Source organism: Ovis aries, chromosome 8, assembly GCF_016772045.2.
Source record: "Ovis aries strain OAR_USU_Benz2616 breed Rambouillet chromosome 8, ARS-UI_Ramb_v3.0, whole genome shotgun sequence".
In the NCBI taxonomy this organism is placed as follows: Eukaryota; Metazoa; Chordata; class Mammalia; order Artiodactyla; family Bovidae; genus Ovis; species Ovis aries.
Window position 1 is genome coordinate 63,378,915 of NC_056061.1, and position 18,612 is coordinate 63,397,526.

General features: G+C 43.8%; 1 protein-coding gene across 2 annotated transcripts in view; it reads left to right on the top strand.

The window, feature by feature from the left end:
* Positions 1–18,612, top strand: part of ARFGEF3 (ARFGEF family member 3) — a 181,457-nt gene that overhangs the window by 132,021 nt on the left and 30,824 nt on the right. For both annotated transcript variants that reach the window (XM_027972495.3, XM_042253525.2), the window contains 6 exons: positions 651–968; positions 2,967–3,100; positions 5,698–5,843; positions 7,285–7,464; positions 11,396–11,540; positions 13,101–13,223. In XM_027972495.3, coding sequence (XP_027828296.1) covers positions 651–968; positions 2,967–3,100; positions 5,698–5,843; positions 7,285–7,464; positions 11,396–11,540; positions 13,101–13,223 — 1,046 coding nt within the window. The remainder of the gene's footprint in view (positions 1–650; positions 969–2,966; positions 3,101–5,697; positions 5,844–7,284; positions 7,465–11,395; positions 11,541–13,100; positions 13,224–18,612) is intronic.

Consider the following 18,612-nt stretch of genomic DNA (forward strand, 5'->3'; position numbering starts at 1 on the left):
GTCTTTCCTAGTAGCTGGACTTATCCTGGGATGAGTCCTGGGTCTCCAGTCCCAGGTCCTGTCGGGGAATAGTTTGTTTGGAAGCTGAAGATTGTACTATGTTGTGTCTTTTCTCTGAGTTGACTGTGATCAGATGACTACTCCGCCCCAATGGGCGTTACGTGGAGCTGTCAGGACCCAGTGGGACAAAGCTGGGCGGAATCCCTGAAATGAGGGCCCACTGTGGCCAGAGAGTCAGTTCACCATATGCATATTCATTCTGGGATCTCAGAGAAAGATGTTTCCCAAATCCTGACTAGAGCACAAGACAGAGAGGGACGAGGACCCTTTGGGAAAATGCGTTCAAACAGCCAAAGTCCTGATAAGCCAGTATCTGGACAGGACAGACTGAGATGAACAGAGTTTTGTTCCCATACTTTCCCGGATGAATCCCCCACACTCCCACCTCCACCTCCAGGCTGTGTGGTCCAACTCAAAATAAATGTATATAGTGAGGAGAAAGGGAGTGGGGAGGGGGGAGGGACACGGCCTTCACTGCGATTCAGGAGGGCCATGAGGCTGGCCCAGCTCCTTGGTATCTCCTTGTGGGGTTGAATATGCTGGGCTGGCTGGCTGCAACTCAGCAGCTGCTTATGTGTGACTCTCTGCAGGGTGTGCGAGTACGTGGGCACCTTGGAACACACCCACTTCAGCGATGGCACCTCTCAGCCCCCGCTGACCATCAGCCAGCCCCAGAAGGCCCCCAGAGGCGGACTCCTTGGGGACCTGGAGAGTGAGGGCTCGCCCCAGGAGCAGAGCCTGGAGCAGGAGAGCTCCCTGAACGCGGCCCCCATCATCCAGCCGCTCTCCATCCAGGAGCTTGTCCGAGAAGGCAGCCGAGGCCGGGCCTCCGACTTCCGTGGGGGCAGCCTCATGACGGGCAGCAGTGCTGCCAAGGTGGTGCTCACGCTCTCCACGCAGGCTGACAGGTGTGTGCCATTCCCAACACACCTGGGGCGGTGCGGGGAATGGAAGGCCCCTCCACTCCCCCTTCCCTGCCCCCTTACCCCCCCACTGCTTCCCCTTCTCTCCCGCCTGCCCCCCAGAGCACCCTTCCCCTGCTGACCACACTGCATCCTTCTCTTCTGCTTGCAAAATCATTCCCAGGACAACTTGATTTGTTAGCTGGTCATGGAAGCCTCTTGTAATTTTTTTCAAGCCCACCTCTGTCTGCCATACCGCACACTCAGTATGAACTCTTGTCTGTTGACTATGGCTGGAGGCTTTTGAGCGGAGAGCGGGCTACCCAGGGCAAAGGTTCTGCACTTACTCTGTGTCCACAGGCAGCTTCCTCTCCCTGGGCCCATTTCTCATAGCAAAATACAGTCATAAAGTGACATAGGGTAACCATAGGTTAAATTAATAAGTTTGAAGCAGTTAGAACAGAGCTTGGCAAATAGTAAATGTTCACTATTTTTGATGGTAATATTTTAAAATCCTATACCCAAGAGTATGATCTATTCTAAATTGATGCCCAGCAACCACATTAAGGTGAAGAGGGAGAAACCAACAGTCATTCCAGCTGTTTAGTGGCCCTTCTTGATGTGGAGACTGCTTTGGTCACCTTCACCTGGAGACCACCCCACTTCACTCCCCATACTTGGTGGTTGTGCCCCAGACCACCCAGTACAGGTGCAGTGAGGTTCACATGGAGTACAGAGAGATACAGGAAGAGCATTGCTGGCTGGGCTCAGAAACCTGAATTCATTCCTGGCTTTGATATCATCCAACTGGAAAGTCATGTCTGTGTAAATAGTTGCAGTGAGACTCAGTTTCTTCATCCACTAATTCAGGTCAATAATCCCTTTTTCCTGTTTAACCATTAAGGTGGCTTTGAACGTGTTTTGAAATCTGGAAAGTGGTATACAGGTGTCAGGTGGGATGTAATATTCTTCCCACTAGGAAAGAAGAAAAAGAAATGACTAATGAGATCTAGAAACCAAATGGTGTTGAAATTGCAGACCACAAGAAAGATGTATTTGTTTCAATAATTTATAAATGATTAATCCACCGATTCCTATCTTAAAACCGTGTGCCTTGTTATTCAACTTCTGCTGGAGACACTCTCCCTTTCACAGCACGTGGCACCCCACAGGGCTACTTGCCCATCTGGTGTCATGGATTTGGAGGTCGGGCATCAGCTTGACCCCAGAGCAGAGGGAGGCTGACTCGCCTCATTCCTCAAGTGCCAAATAAACCGGTGTTTGGTCCATCATTCCGAGGTCCAGTGAGCCTCTGGATCCTCCTGTGAGCCTTGCTACCTGCATTCCCTTCCTTCTCCCTAACTCCTTCTAGAAACGTCTGTGCCCAACGGAGTGGAAAACAAGAAACTGCAAGGTCCATCATGTTAGGGAATATTCATAATTGCAGTAGATGCTTGAGCGTTACCATGTCCAAGGCTCTGGGTATATGAGTCAGAGGAGTAAGAAGGTCATTTCCTGCCCCAGGGGGCGTACAGATCAAGTTGACCCTGCTCCCGAATCCTCCTCTGGGCCAAGTCCAACATTATACTCATCAGTTGAAGCCCAACAAAAGCCTTGATTAATTTACTGGGATTTTCTTTACCATAGTTTATGAAATCGAAGTTAATTGTGAGGATTCCATTCCCAGTTGCTCAGCCTCTGTGAGTGATGCTTTGCCATCTTTCAACTTCTTGCCAAGCATTTAATGAGTGCTCATCTCAGCTGAGTTATGCCATGGGGCTACAAAGATTTTTTATTTTTAGTATGGTCTGTGCCCCTCAGATTAAAATCTTGTAATTAGAGCAGACTTGTACTCAGTAATAATAGATAAAACAATACCGTACATTTCTTTATAGTGTTTACACAACATTTTCATTAATCACATTTAAGAAAATTACCATAATCATCCTACATAAAGACTTTGCTGAATTGTTTCTAAGTAACAAGTCTTTTTCTTTCATCCAGGCTCTTTGAAGATGCTACAGATAAACTGAACCTCATGGCTCTGGGAGGTTTTCTTTACCAGCTGAAGAAAGCATCGCAGTCCCAGCTTTTCCATTCTGTTACGGAAACAGTTGATTACTCGCTGGCGATGCCAGGTAATTCTTTCCCTGCAGAATGTACCATGAAGCTAGCAGCAAACAACCCAGATCTCTGATGCCAGCAGCCTGCCTGAGGACTTGAGCCCCCTTTCCTCTCACACACGGCCACCCTGGCCAAGTTCAAGTGCAGATTTGTCACGTAGAGTTGAGACGTGATCGGTGTGGGTGGTGCTGGCTGGGGGTTGGTTATTATCCTTTGTGAATGGAAATGCTGCCGCCACCACAGTTGTACTGGTTGTCACTGGTTGTTCTGCTAAGTTTTGCTTGTGATGTAGAAATGGTGTGGTAACTTGGTGCAGATAGCTTCACACGTAGGCAGGAACTTTTCTCCATATCACAAAGCACACACCTGCCTTAGTCCAGCCAACTTGCAGGAGCAGCTTCTAATTTCAGAAAGGCCTGGGAGAGAAAAATGGAACACGCGACAGAAGCCTCAGGCCACTCTTAGAAAAACTGCCCCAGGGGCATGTCCCTTTAATTGTGGGTCAGAATCACTGGGCTTCCCAGGTGGCTCAGTGGTAAAGACTCCACGTGCCAAGCAGGAGATGCAGTTTCGATCTCTGAGTCGGGAAGATCCCTTGGAGTAGGAAATAGCAACCCACCCCAGTATTCTTGTCTGGGAAATCCCATGGACAGAGGAACCTGGCGGGCTACAGTCCATTGGGTCACAGAGAGTCAGGACATGACTTAGTGACTAAATAACAACAGAATCACAGTCTTCATGGATGTTACCAGGTGAACACTCTCTTGAAGGCCAACATGTGGGAGAGTGGGTAGAGGTGTATTGAATCGCCCGTGAGTGGGTCCCACGTGAATGGCGGGTTTTGCTCACAAATGCACCTGTCCATTGACAGCTAGGTTGTGCTGTTAACAGTGAGTACCTTGTTCCCAGAAATTCAGGCAGAGGCACAGAGCCGTGTGCCAGGATCACACTGTGGTGGCAGGTTGAAGGGCACAGCCTCTGAGGTCCTTTCCACCATTAGGAATTTTGACTCTTACTGCAGATTCTAATTTGAGAACCACAGTGCTTTCCTGTGAGTTTTTAATAGACTTTAAAACCTTAGCTAAATAAAGCCAACTTTCCAGACCCAGCCAACTGCCAGAGAATCTCTGTGCCCAGGGGCAACCTTCAAAATATTTTGCGTGGAGAAATCAGCAGACTCTGAGCATACAAAAAAAAAAAAAAAAAAAAAAAAGCTGTGAGGGGCAAGAAGCAGCAGCAGACCTGGGAGGAGGAAGCGTTGACTTTCAAATCAATCAGATCTAAGTTAAAATGCTGCCTTCACCCCTTACCAGCTGTCAATTTAGGCAAGTCAGCTCACCTTTCTGATCCTGTTTTCTAATCTCTACATAGCAATAGTTGCATTTACTTCTTAAGGTTTGCTTTTAAAATTAAAGTGATCACAGACAGAGGACAGACTTGTGATTGCCAAGGGGGAAGAGAGGTGCAGGAGAGATGGACGGGGAGTTTGGGGTTAGCAGATGGAAACTATTATATATAAGATAAGCAACAAAGTCCTATTGTATAGCATAGGGAACTATATTCAATATCTTGTGATAAAACAGTATTGGAAAATAATATTTTAAAAGTATACATATGTATATATATGTATACCTGAATTACCTTGCTGTACAGTAGAAATTAACGCATTGTAAATTAACTATACTTCAATAAAATAAAAGTGATTAAAGACACAAAGAACCAACACAATGTTTCATGCAGGGTAAACATTCAGTAAATGTCATTGATTTTTGTTACTGTCATTTTGAAGTTTGTTTGACATGGCCAGGCTCATTAGAAAGGCACATTCTGGTTGGTAGAGGCTGATTGTGATCAGCATTTTGTGGGCATGGTGGGACGAGCAGGAGGACATGAGCAAGAAGACTGAAGAAGACTAAGGTGGCAAAGAAGTTTCAAGAAATCACAGCAAGCAAGGATTGTACGGAAGCAAGACAAAGCAGGTTAGATCGAGTGTTGCTGGGTAGCAAAGGGGCCTGACCTGCTTGGCAGGGGCTTCAGAGGTGCTGTTAAGGACCGACAAAGTGGACAGCGGCTGTGAACAGTGGGACAATAACTGCAGCCACTGTTGCTAAGAGTGGAGGGCAAGGTAGTCTGTGCCAGGCCTGTGCTGAGTACTTTTGAGTATTAGTCATATTTCATCCTTGAAGTAACTTTAAGGAGAAGGCACTGTTATCCCACTTTTACAATAAGAAACCGTAAATTAGGTAGACTTCTGGCCTATGGTAACCCAACTGTTAAATGATGGAGCCAGGATTTGGGCCTGGGTAGCCGATGCCGTGATCTTTCTATTGATACTTAACCACATCATTCTTCCTTATCACAAGCATTGTTCACACTTGTCACAGCAGGCACTAGGGACGCTGTCGTGAACAGATGGGTGGCCTCTGACCTTGTCGACCAAACTCCTGTTCGTTCTTGAATCCGGGCTCCTTTCCTATCTTGGCAAATTCGTACCAAATAATCCTACTTATCAAGTATGACTCTTTGATTTTCATCCTCTAGCCATGCTTAGACAGGTCAAACTATTTCTGAGTTTGGGATTGATGGCTTTTATGGGCTTGCCTTCTTGTAGGAGAAGTGAAGTCCACCCAAGACCGCAAAAGTGCCCTCCACCTGTTCCGCCTCGGGGACGCCATGCTAAGGATCGTGCGGAGCAAATCGAGGCCCCTGCTCCACGTGATGCGCTGCTGGAGCCTCGTGGCCCCACACCTGGTGGAGGTGAGCGCCCTGAAAGTGGGAGGCCCAGGGACTCCAGGCAGGGTGGGGACAAAGGCACTGTGGCCACATTGCCTGGTCACAAGCATCATCGTTCTCTGATTACACCTTATGGCTCCTATCAGCCCAACGGTGGCACTGCCCTGGTCTCACTCTGACCCTTCTTTATACTTAAGTGACTTAGCTGGGCACCTCATACAGCCAGTTTCTTATTCTTCATGGTCTGCTACCAGCCTGAGTCCGGCACTTCTTTTTTGTATGCGAACATAACAATGTCTTTTGTTCCTACCAGGCTCCCTTTTCTAATAGCTAAATATATTCCCTCTACACAGGGGAATCATACATCCTGGTTTTCTCAACTGAATTAACACTCCTAGGACCTCTTTGACTTTCCAAAGGAAAGCAGTTTATGTGATAAATTATATGGTAATCTAAATATCCATCTAATTATCTCAATACATGATGACTGGCTACTTCTAAGTTGATGGGGAAATTGTTGCCCTGTTTGACAGTGGTAACTAGTCTGCATACCCCTTTAGCACTTAATCTGGTAGAGCTATGCCATGGCTCATCTGGTCTCTCCTCTAGCCAGCTAGCCCTGGCTTGTTCTTGTGGAATTCTTAGGATTCCAAAGGAAAGCAAGAGGGCAAATCCCAAATCAGAATTATTTTCTCAGTCTTTTACATATATAATGCTTGCTATTATATAAATCAAATATTATGTAAACAAAGCAAGTCACACATCCAAGCCCAGGGTCAGTATGGGAGAGGACTACTAAAGGACACAGATATAATGATATGAGTCAAGTAATTCATCATTGGTGCAGTCACGCCACATCCCCGAGGGACAAATGACTCATCTGATCTTCATATGTTTGAAGCACAGCTAGCTACCATGGACAGTTTCCAGACAAGGTTCCAGTGTATTTAGTCAGCATGTTCTATACTACCCCCCAAAAAATGTCACATTACTGGGAAAAAGAGAAGAAATTATTCTACCACATGTGTGTTAGTCGCTCGGTCATGCCTCTTTGCAACCCTATGGACTGGAGCCTGCCACACTCCTCTCTCCATGGGATTCTCCAGGCAAGAATACTGGAGTGGGTTGCCATGTTCTCCTCCAGGGGATCTTCCCAGGGACTGAACCCTGGTCTCCTGCATTGCAGGCAGACTCTTTATGGTCTGAGCCATCAGGGAAGCCTGGTTATTAGAAAATCTTATTTTTCTAGAAACTTCAAAGTGAAACTGAAGGTGTGTGTGATCAGTTGGTTAAATTATTTAAAATGCAGTTTAGTGTGCTGTTCGCTGATACTTATCCTTGAACTCTTTAGCAGAGTTGCTGCTTCCACCTCCCTCCAGGAAGGTGGGTTAGGAAAACCTTCAGGAACCAGGTTCTTAGTTGCCTGAAGTCCTGAGGGTGTTGGACTCTCTCGTGAATTTTTTAGGCTGCCTGCCATAAGGAAAGACATGTGTCTCAGAAGGCGGTTTCCTTCATCCATGACATACTGACGGAGGTTCTCACGGACTGGAATGAGCCACCTCATTTTCACTTTAATGAAGCTCTCTTCCGACCGTTCGAGCGTATCATGCAGCTGGAGTTGTGTGATGAGGACGTCCAAGACCAGGTCAGTGTGTCACCGTCGCGGCGCTGCCATCTTTGCCATAGCCTGCCAGCCCTCACTGAGTGCACCTGCAGGACTGCTGTGTGAGTGCTGCAGATTTAATCTTTCCAGCACTGTAAGCCTATGTGAAATCAGGGACCAGAAGAGGGTAAGCAGTTTAGCTAAGGATCTATGACTAGTGATTGGTGGAGCTTGGATTTGAACGATGCACCCTGGCTATACTAGTCTGTGCCCTCATACCCACACTGTACTCTTAACCACTGTCCTGCCCACTATGGAAAGACAAATGGTAAAGAAACTAGAGATTTTGTATCTTTCTTATGATGATGATCTAAGAATACAGATCCTCTGTCTCTGAAATCTACTAAAAATGTTAAATAAGGGCTAAGCTTTTTAATTACACTGACACATAGGCAAGAAAGTAAGGAATATTAAGATGCCCAAAGCTAAGTAACAGTGGGAAGCCAGAGAAGCAGAGCTCTGAGACAGTTTGGCCATGAGCAAACTGACCATCAGGTGAAGCTAAATGTCTGCCTTCGGTCAAAACTAATTGACTCATTAGGAAATAACATGTCACGAATACAGAAAGAAAAGCAAACAAGAGAAATAGACTCATACAGCCTCCCCAGCTCCTCACCAGGGATCCAGGTATTGTTATCAGAGACTGACTTTAAAATAACTGTGTTTATTAAAATTCTAAACAATCATCTAGAACAGGAGAGATTTTGGCTATGGTGGCATAAAGAAGTTAGCAAATCCTCTCCATAAAAATTTAGTCTACAAAAAGAAAAAAACTGTCAAAAGCATCCATTGCAGGGCTCTTGAAATTGACCACAGGCAGATGACAAATTGAGTAGCGTTTATGCTGAAAAATAGTTCTTGTCAGAACTTTGGTTAAGGACAGTGGGAGCCTATGACCTTCTTAGTGAAGGTGGAAGTCATCACTTACAAGCTATTGATAAGAATAGTAATTTGACCAGTGTAGGCTGACTGGGAAAATCAGCCTTTCTGCTTAAGAGACAGACTTGGTTTGAAGAAGACTACTGGTTTGTCCACTAGAAAATATAGATTTGGTAGGAAATGAGCAATAGAATACTACAGTGTTGCTGGCCTAAGGTTACAATGGTGAACCAGTAACAAATATAACATGAGATTCCGGAAACCAGAGATTTCATAGAAGGACAAGGTAAATTCCTTATGCATCTCTAGCTGACTGAAATATGGACATATATAGGATAGACTGTCTAAATCCCATCAGGAAGCAAAATACCAGAGAGAGTTGTGAACTGGCTGAACTTTGAATATTCTCCCCAGCTGATTGGCAGAGGGCAGTCTCCTTAAAGGCTTAAAGTATAAGTCTGAGCAATTTAGTATTTTTAAAAAAACTCAAGAATAAATCAGAATCCAGCATTGCTATATTATCTAAAATACTCAATGTTCAGCCAAAAAAAGTATGAGATATTCAAAGAAATAAGAAACAATGATGTATACTCAGGGGTCGGGGGGAAGGGCAGACAACAGAAACTGCCTTAGAGTGAGACCAGATGTTGTATTAAGCTAAAACCAGGATTATTTAGATCCAAAATTCTGATTTGGAGGTGGGAAGAAAAACAGACACAGGATCTAGAAGAGGTGGTGACCCGTATTAGTGATACCTTCATGGTAGAAATTATAGAATATTTAGCCAAAGAAGTTCAGCACATGTGATGGGAAAAGGGCTCTGTTCACTGTGCCCTGGGATGTTGAATTAGGGGACAGAGACTTTGAAGCAGCTACTATAAGTATGTTCAAAGCATTATGTTCAAAGATGACAATGTCTGAAAAGTAGAGAATCTACATAGAGAAATGGAAACAGAAAGAATACAAATTCTAGAGTTGACAACAACAAATGAAAAATCCACTAAATAGGCTTACCAGCAAGATTTGAGATTGTAAAAGAAAGAATCAGTGCAAGATTGGTTTAACAGCTCAAAAATCAGTGTATCTTTTAGTAGAATAAAGGATTAAAACCGTATGGTCATTTTAATAGACACAGAGAAAACATTTTACAAAATCCACCAGTCATTTTAAATGAAAAACTTTCAAGAAATGAGGACTAGAAAGGAGTTCACTAATTGGATGAAAGGAGTATTTGAGAATCGAATATCAAACTTCACACAGTGGTTGACTGAATGCTTTTTCCCAATAACTGGGAACAAAGCAAAGATTTCCACCTTTACCAATTCTGTTCAACATTATGAATTTTATTCACTGTACTGAAAAATTAATGCCATCCAGTTTTTGAAAAACAAAATTGTCTTAGTTCATAGACAACATAGTCTTACATATAGAAAATCCTAAGGAATTAATTTTTTAAGTTACTAGAATTAATAGTGAGTTTAGCTAGGTTACTGGATATAAAAACAACACATTAAAGTCACTTGCATTCCCATATCCAAGATGTAAGTTATCAAAAATTGAAATTGAGAACAATTCCCTTTACAAGAGCATCAAAAACAAAATATTTAGGAATTTAGCAAAAGATGTTAAATACCTGTATGCTGAAAGCTACAAAATATTGCTGAGGAAAAAAAAATATTCAAACAAATTATGTGAGATGCTACATTCATGGATTGAAAGACACTATTTTTAAATGGCAGATTTCCCCAAGTTGATAAATAGATTCAGTGCAATTCCTATCAAAATTTCAGCAGACTTTTTTGAAGAAATTGGGAAGATGATTTTCAAGTTTATATGCAAGTTCAAAGGATCTAGAATAGAGAAAACACATTTGAAAAAGAACAGTGAATTTGGAGAATTTACACTACCCAATTTCAAAACTTAAGGAATCCGCATTGTGGAATATTGGTGTAAGGATAGACTTATTGATCAGGGGAACTGAATAGAAAGTATAGAAATACATTCTCACATTTATGGTAGAGTTTTGACAAAGATGTCATTGCAATTCAATAGAGGGACAGGATATTCCTTTAGCAAGTGGTGCTTGAACATATGAAGTAAAAATGAATTTACACCCTTTCATTTACCATACAGAAAAAATAACTCAAAATGGGTCATAGGCTTACATAAAGTGCAAAGCCTATAAAAGCTTCCACAGAAAGCATAGGAGACCACCTTGGGTTAGGCAGAGATTCCTTAGAAATGACACCAACAGAATCTGTAAAAATAAAAATTGATGATTTGGACTTCGTCAAAATGTAAAACTTTTGTTCTTCAAAAGACACCATTTAGGGGCTTCCCTGGTAGCTCAGTGGTAAGGAGTCTGTCTGCCAATTTGGGGGACATGGGTTTGATATCTGGCCCTGGAGGATCCCACATGAAACGGCTACGTGAAACGGCTAGGGCCATATACCACAACTATTGAGCCTGTCCTCTAGAGCCCAAAACCACAACTACTGAGGCCACATGCCACGCTCCTGAAGCCCGCGTTCTGCAAAGAGACGCCACTGCGATGAGAAGCTCACACACCACAATTAGCGAAAGTCCATCCATGCACGAGAATAAAGACCCAGCACAGCCAAGAAATAAATGATTTAAAAAAAAGAGAGACCATTTAAAAATAAAAAAAAACAAGCCCAAAGCTGTGAAAAAGAATTTGCAAACCATGTGTCTTAGAAAGGGCTTACATTTAGAATGCGTGAAGAACTCGATGATAAAAAGACAGTAATGAGAAGACAAACCTAACTTCAAAAACAGCAAAATATTTACAAATAGCATGTGAAAAGTTGCTTAGTGACACTTAATAAAATGCAAATTAATACAGTATGGTTGCTTATTTGGAAGACTTTTGAGTGAGTTTGTCTAGGTTTTGATTTTTCTCTTGCACTAAAATTAACCCAGAAATAGGGAGCCAGGAAGCACATCCATCTTCCCAGAAACTCGCCTGCTTCTTAGAAGAAAAAGGCACCAAGTGCCAACCCCTCTGCCTCTGCAGGTCGTCACGTCCATCGGGGAGCTGGTTGAAGTGTGCTCCGCCCAGATCCAGTCAGGGTGGAGGCCCCTGTTCAGCGCCCTGGAAACAGTGCACAGCGGGAACAAGTCTGAGGTGAAGGAGTACCTGGTGGGCGACTATTCCATGGGTAAGGCTGTGTGTTGATTTTGCATCTTGAAACTTGTTTATTAGTTCTACATTCTAATGACTGTAGTTCTATTTTTTGGTGGAATCTTAAAGACTTTGTATATATTAACATCATATCATCATTGAAAAGAGGCCATGTTACTTTCCGATTTGGATGCATTCTATTCCACTCTTGCTTGATTGCTCCGGCTAGGGCTTCCAGTTCTGTGTTGAATGGGAGTGCTGATTTTGGCTATGGGGCAATAGCTCTTTATGTCAAGCTCCATGCTATCGAAAGAAGTTGGAGAACAGGGAAGACTGGCATTCCGCTGTTTTATCAGCAGGAAATGGTGTAGCAGGAATACAAGCTCTGAGTTCTGCCAGCAGGTCGAGAACCTTGAGTGTTACCAGGCCCTGCTCTCAATGACAGAGGAGACAGAAGACTGAGGGACGTAGGTCATTTCACATATCTGTGTTGAGTTCATTCATAAAACCAAAAGGGAAAAATGTTATCCACTATCTAGGAAGAAGCAGAAAATATCCAAATAACAGGGAATTAGAATTAGGGAGATGGGATCTGGCTGGAAATAGATGGCAGCCATACAGCAGGTGCGGTGACCAGGGATGTTGGATCAGGGGCCTCCAAGACTAACCCTGCATTTAGAGACCCAGCAGAAAGACTCATGGGACTCAGCATGTAGTTATGCCAAGATTTATTACATAGCTCAGACTTATTAATGGCTCATGGCCAAGGTTTATTGCAGTGATATGCTAAGGCCAAGCCAGATCCTAGGGGGAAATCACAGAATCCATGTGCAGGCCTCCCTGAGCTCTCCCCCTCCCTTGAGAGTCCCACAGAGCACTTCACCTCCAGTGGAAAAACGCAGCAGTATATATAACCAGGGGCAGTGTGTGAGCCTTTCTACCCAGGGAAGCCCATTAGAGACCCAGCTAAGGGCTGGTCTCTTAGGTACCCTCTGCCCAACACATTCCAAAATCCATACTTCCTGGGGGGGTGGCGGCGGGAAAGGTGTTCAGATCAGACTGTGTTCTTTGCGCCAACCATCCAGGCACAGTAAACCATCCAATTAATGGACTATTAGGTGAGCCAGGTTCCCAGACCAGCCAAGGGCCAACCCTTGAGGCAGGCCTTTCTGAGGATAGCAGCCTCTGAGCCTTCTATATTAGCTCTTTTCAGCACAGATATGAGTAAGTTAGTATGTGCCATCAGGGGGTTATCTAAACCTTCCCATATCTATAATGATTGTGTGCAGGAGAATTCCAAAGGACCACATGTTTAATGGCCCTATGTAGACCTACACATTGCTCAGCCCTGCATTCAGCCAGCTTTGCCCTCATCTGTCTGCTAAGCTCTCCTCATGGCCATCCTACAGCTCCCCCTGCAGGCAAAGCTAAGAAGGACAACACGGGAGCCAAGCCAGTTATCCAGTCAAAAGACCTGGGCTTTGCTCCAATAGATATATATATTTTTTTTTAATGCTCTTTGGAAGGTGCTGGGAGTATGGGCAACTGAAAGGTAGACACCTAACTTTCTTAAAACTCTGTAACCTTCCTCCTTCAGGAAAAGGCCAGGCTCCAGTGTTTGATGTATTTGAAGCTTTTCTCAATACTGACAACATCCAGGTCTTTGCTAACGCAGCCACTAGTTACATCATGTGCCTTATGAAGTTTGTCAAAGGACTGGGTAAGTGGAGCCCCCTCTTCCCGCCTTCTGACAGCTGGAGACCCTTATCCGTATGGCTCTGTGTGAGCTGGCTGCAGGTATCCTGGGATAGAAGCAGACGGTGCTATGCTGTGTGCTCAGGAGCATAGAGCATAAAGCTTACTGTAAACGCAGCTTGGATTCTGTCCAGGGTTGATATTTTTCACTGTGTTCATGGAATAATTTTATAATGAAGTGTGTCTTCATATATTATTTTACTCCAACTTCTTTTTGAATCTTGAAACATTCAATGTTATATTTAGTAATTGCTTTTATACAGGAAATTGCTATCTTCAGTGTCACATAATTAATGAGCCTAATTAGAGTTTGAGTTCCCAGCTCTTAAGCAAAAGTTAAGATGCCTTCCCCCAGACTCTACTGATTACAAAATGTAGTTTGAAAGTGTAGGAATCACCCTTCCTTGAGATTTCGTGTGTTTCAGGAAATACCTACCTGATTTTTAGGCTTAATTTAGAAATACTTTAACACAGTAGAGTGCTCATTGGAAAAGACTGCAATGCTGGAAAAGACTGAAGGCAGGAGAAGGGGATGACAGAGGATGAGATGGTTGGATGGCATCACCGACTCCATGGACATGAGTTCGAGCAAGTTCCGGGAGTTGGTGATGGACAGGGAAATCTGGCGTGCTGCAGTCCATGGGGTCGCAAAGAGTCGTATACCACGGAGTGACTGAACCTATATAGCATGACCTACTGTTGGTATGGCTCAGTTTTATCTGCGGTGAAAGTGAAAGGATGTGGCAGTTAGTTAAATGCAAAGTTTAGAAGAAACTTCAAGTTTTGAGACTTTCACCCTGGAGAGCTCTTAGATACGGGGCCTTGAGAACCTTTTAAATAAAGAAAATATAAGGTCAATTCTTATAAAAATATAAAGGATATCAACCCTGAATATTCATTGGAAGGACTAATGCTGAAGCTGAAGCTCCAGTACTTTGGCCACCTGATGCAAAGAACTGACTGAGCATGATTGAGTGGTATCACCAATTCAATGGACAAGAGTTTGAGCAACCTCAGGAGATAGTGAAAGACGGAAGCCTGGCGTGCTACAGTCCATGGGGTTGCAAAGAGTTGGACACGACTTAATGACTGAACAACACCAAAAAAATTATTTTGTATTCTTGCAAAACTTCTTTGCAAAAGAAAATAAGACATGGAGAAGCTAGGTGATTTCATCCATGTTCCCCTTATTTTGGAGCAGGAATAAAATGCAAGTTTCAAGAAAGAGGCTGGAGGCCACAGGTCTGATCCATAGACCATCTTTGTTACATTATGTTCTCATATACACACTCTGTTTTTCTGTGTACTCCGGGAAGTAGAGGGCTGAACTGAGGGAACATGAATGCCCCTCACTTATCCACTATACATGCTGGGCTTCAGAGGAAGATTTCTTTGAACAGAGTAAGATTTTACTCTTTTTAAACTCTTCCATTGTTATTCAGTCGCTCAGTCGTGTCCTACTCTTTGCAGCCCTGTGGACTGCAGCACGCCAGCCCCCCCTGGCCCTCACCATCTCCCGGAGTTTGCCCAAGTTCATGTCCGTTGAATTGGTAATGCCATCCAACCATCGCATCCTCCTTTCGAGCTCTGTCCTACATTAAATAGAAACCAAATAGTTTAGTATCTTAATCATAAGAACACCTTAAAGCATGAGGTGATCTCTCATTAGATAATAAGAAAAGTCCAGTGCTTATTTAGAAAAAATATCACTTCCTCCTATGCTTCTCCTTTACTCTGCCAAGTACTATCTCACTAGAGTTCTGATACCAGATGTGCCTGGGGTTTGTTCCCACACCAAGCACTTCTCTGTGACACCAGCCGGGTGCCCTACTGGTCAATTCAACTCTGACACTAACCAGAGTTAGCACAGGTTAAGGGCGCAGTCCTATGTGACTGCCCCTCCATTTAACATGACAGTTCCAAGTAGTGGATCCCCAAGTTACTCACAACTCTGTCTAACTTGGCTACAAATCAGTAGTTCCCATGATTCCCCCACCCCCCTGGATTTGAGGATTTGTTAGAGCAGCTCACAGAAGAGAGGGAAATATATTCACCAGTTTATTAGATAACAATGCATATGGTAAATGATACAGATGAACAGTCAGGTGAAGAGATAATACAAGGTGAGGTCCAGAAGAGTCCCAAGCTCAGGAGCTTCTGCCCCCATGGAGCTGGGGCACACCCTCCTCCCAGCATATAGATGTGTTGAGCAATGCAGAGGCTCTCTGAACCCCATACTTTGGGGATTTTTTTATGGAGGCATCATCATGTGGGCATGATCAATCATTAACCCGATTTCCAACCCTTCTCTCACCCCATGGTCTTTCTGGTAACCAGCCACCATCCAGGAGCTCACCAAGCTCTGCCTCCCAAGAACAAAAATCCTGTCACCCAGGAAATTCCAAGGGGTTTAGGAGTTCATCATCAGGAAAGAAAGTGAAGTCGCTCAGTTGTGTCCAACTCTTTGCGACCCCATGGACGGTAGCCTATCAGATTTTCCAGGCAAGAATACTGGAGTGGGCTGCCATTTCCTTCTCCAGGGAATCTTCCCAACCCAGCGATCAAACCCGGGGTCTCCTGCATTGCAGACAGACGCTTTATCATCTGAGCCACCATTAACAGAAGCAATCAATAACTGGAGTCACATGAGAAGTTTCAAAGACTGATGGAGGTTTCTGTAAACTAAGGTCATCGGAAGTATTACACCTGCAGATAGCCCTCTCACATCCCTTAATGCAAGGAGTTAAAATTTCAAATACCATAGTATAGCAGTTAACAACCTATTCTATAATTTAAAATATTAATACCATTAATCCACCCTGAGAATATAGAGGAAGTATTTAAAACAAGATATTCTGATATGGTTTCGTTGCTTTGTATTTGCTTCCTTCTGGTTTATGTTGGCCCTTCAAGAGTACGATATTTGAAGCTGGAGTCAAAGATCAAGTATCAGAACAAAAGATGCTCCTAGTATCCTTATCATTTGGGAAATTAGGGTTTCAGGAGCTCTGTGCCAGGAACTGGGGGCAGAGACTAAAATATTTTCTAATGCTCCACCGTCTTACATTTCATTTAAGAATCATTATCAGTGGTAATGCAGGAGATGTGGGTTCCATCCCTGGTTCAGAAAGATCCCCTGGAGGAGGAAATGGCAACCCACTGCAGTATGCTTGCCTGGGAAATCCCATGAACAGAGGAGCCCGGCGGGCTGCAGTCCCTGGGGTTGCAAAGAGTCAGACATAACTGAGCACACACGTGCATGAACACACGCATGCGTGCAACACTACAAAACAGATTATTGGTATTCTGTTGTTCAGTGAACAATCAAGTGCCCAGTACATTGGCACAGTGAATAAAACATGCTTCCTGCCTATGAGAGATTTGCTGCCTCTTCTGGGAAACAGACGCATAAATCAGTAATCACAGTTTAGTAGTAAGAATACTTTCATAGATGCTAGTTTAAAAGGTCATTTAAGCTGAGATAAGCAAGCTGCTGAGACAGGGTGCTGGGTAGTAGACCCCATGCAGGCCTCACAGAAGTGACCTTTGAACTTGGTGGAGTGAGCTGTAGGTTTTCTGAAAGTTGGGTACCCACAGAGGAGGGATCCTGGGCGATGAGTTGGAATGGGCCCTGCATGCCACATCAGGGGACTGAGAATGCACAGGGAAATTTTCGAAACTAAACTCTGGCAGGCACGTGTTCCTGTGGGCAAGGATAAGAGGCTGCAGGCAGAGACCAGTGTGCAATAGTTTGGGAGCAAGCAGAGTGCATGGAATTCAGGACGTTGTAGAGGTGGGATCAATAGGGCTTGGACTGCTATGATGTGGGGCCTGAAAAGCGGAGGAACTGAGGCTGACTCCCCCCTCCTCAAATTCTCTGTCAGAGCTGATGTTATTCAGAATCAGTATATCCAAAAGGAGTGGAGGAGAGGGAAAAGTCATGAATACTGTCTTTGGACATTTGTACACATTGAGTGTCTATGAAATATTCAAGCGGAGATGTCAGAATTTTGAGATCTTAAGGGGTTGGAGTCTGAAAATATAGCTGCAGAATTGTCAGTGTGCAGCTGAGGATATTTAAAACCAAAAGGTTCTAATTTTTCTGTGAATTATGAGGCAGAGTGATTTGTGTGTGGCTTAGGGTCAGTGGGACATCTGTTGTTCATTCACACAGTTGTGTCCACCTCTTTGCGACCCCATGGAATGCAGCACTCCAGGCTTCCCTGTCATTCACCATCTCCTCAAATTCATATCCATTGAGTTGATGAAGCCATTCAGCCTTCTGAGGCCCCAATATAGCCACACTGGCTGTGTCCTGCCCGTCTCCAGGGGGCACAGACTTTGATATGTAACACAGAAGCCTAGATAAAAACACTTTGGAACATTCGTTGTGGTTAACAAGATAGGAAATGGATTTATTTGTTTTGTGTTTTTTGGGGGGAGGGTTACTTTTTGTTTTACATTGGAGTATGCATGCTCAGTCGCTTCAGTCATGTCCAGCTCTGTCCGTGGGATTCTCCAGGCAAGGATACTGGAGCAGGTTGCCATGCCCTCTTCCAGGGGACCTTCCTGACCCTGGGATCGAGCCCATGTCTCCTGCACTGCAGGCAGATTCTTTACCCACTGAGCCACTTGGGAACCCTAGCCAATTAATAAACAACGTTCTGATAGTTTCAGGTAAACAGCAAAGGGACTCAGCCATATACATACATGTACCCATTCTCCCCAAACTCCCCTCCCATCCAGGCTGCCACATAATGTTGAACAGAGTTCCATATGCTATACAGTAGGTCCTTGTTGGTTATCCATTCTAAGGGCAGCAGTGTGTACATGTCAAGAAATGAATTTATTTGTAATTCCCACTTGGTTATTTCAACATGAATTTGAACTTCTCTGTGTTTTTATACTGTAAGGTATGTTAATCTAACTTGGAGTTGGCAAACTATGGCCCACGGAGCAATCCCATCCACTCAGAGTTTTTATAAATAAAGTTTTATTGAAACACAGCCATGGTCATTTGTCTATGGCTATTTTGTGCTACAGTGACAGAGCTGAGAATGTGCAACAAAGACAGTGTGATCTGCAAACCCTAAAATATTTATATGTAAAAGAAGTTTGCCAGTCCCTGATCTAAAACGTAAGAAGTGGTTTTCTCTTCTTTTTTGAGAAACATGACTCTTTATCTTTAAACTTCAGCTAATGCCTAGTAATTATGTCTGTTTACCTGCAGGGAGGCTGCTAGTTACTACCACTGTAGATAATTAGAAATAGTTAGAGTACTGTGGAGTGATTTTATTAAAAAGTATAGGAATAGATTCATCATGCAAGAAGGAAAATGGTAATTCTGAATTACT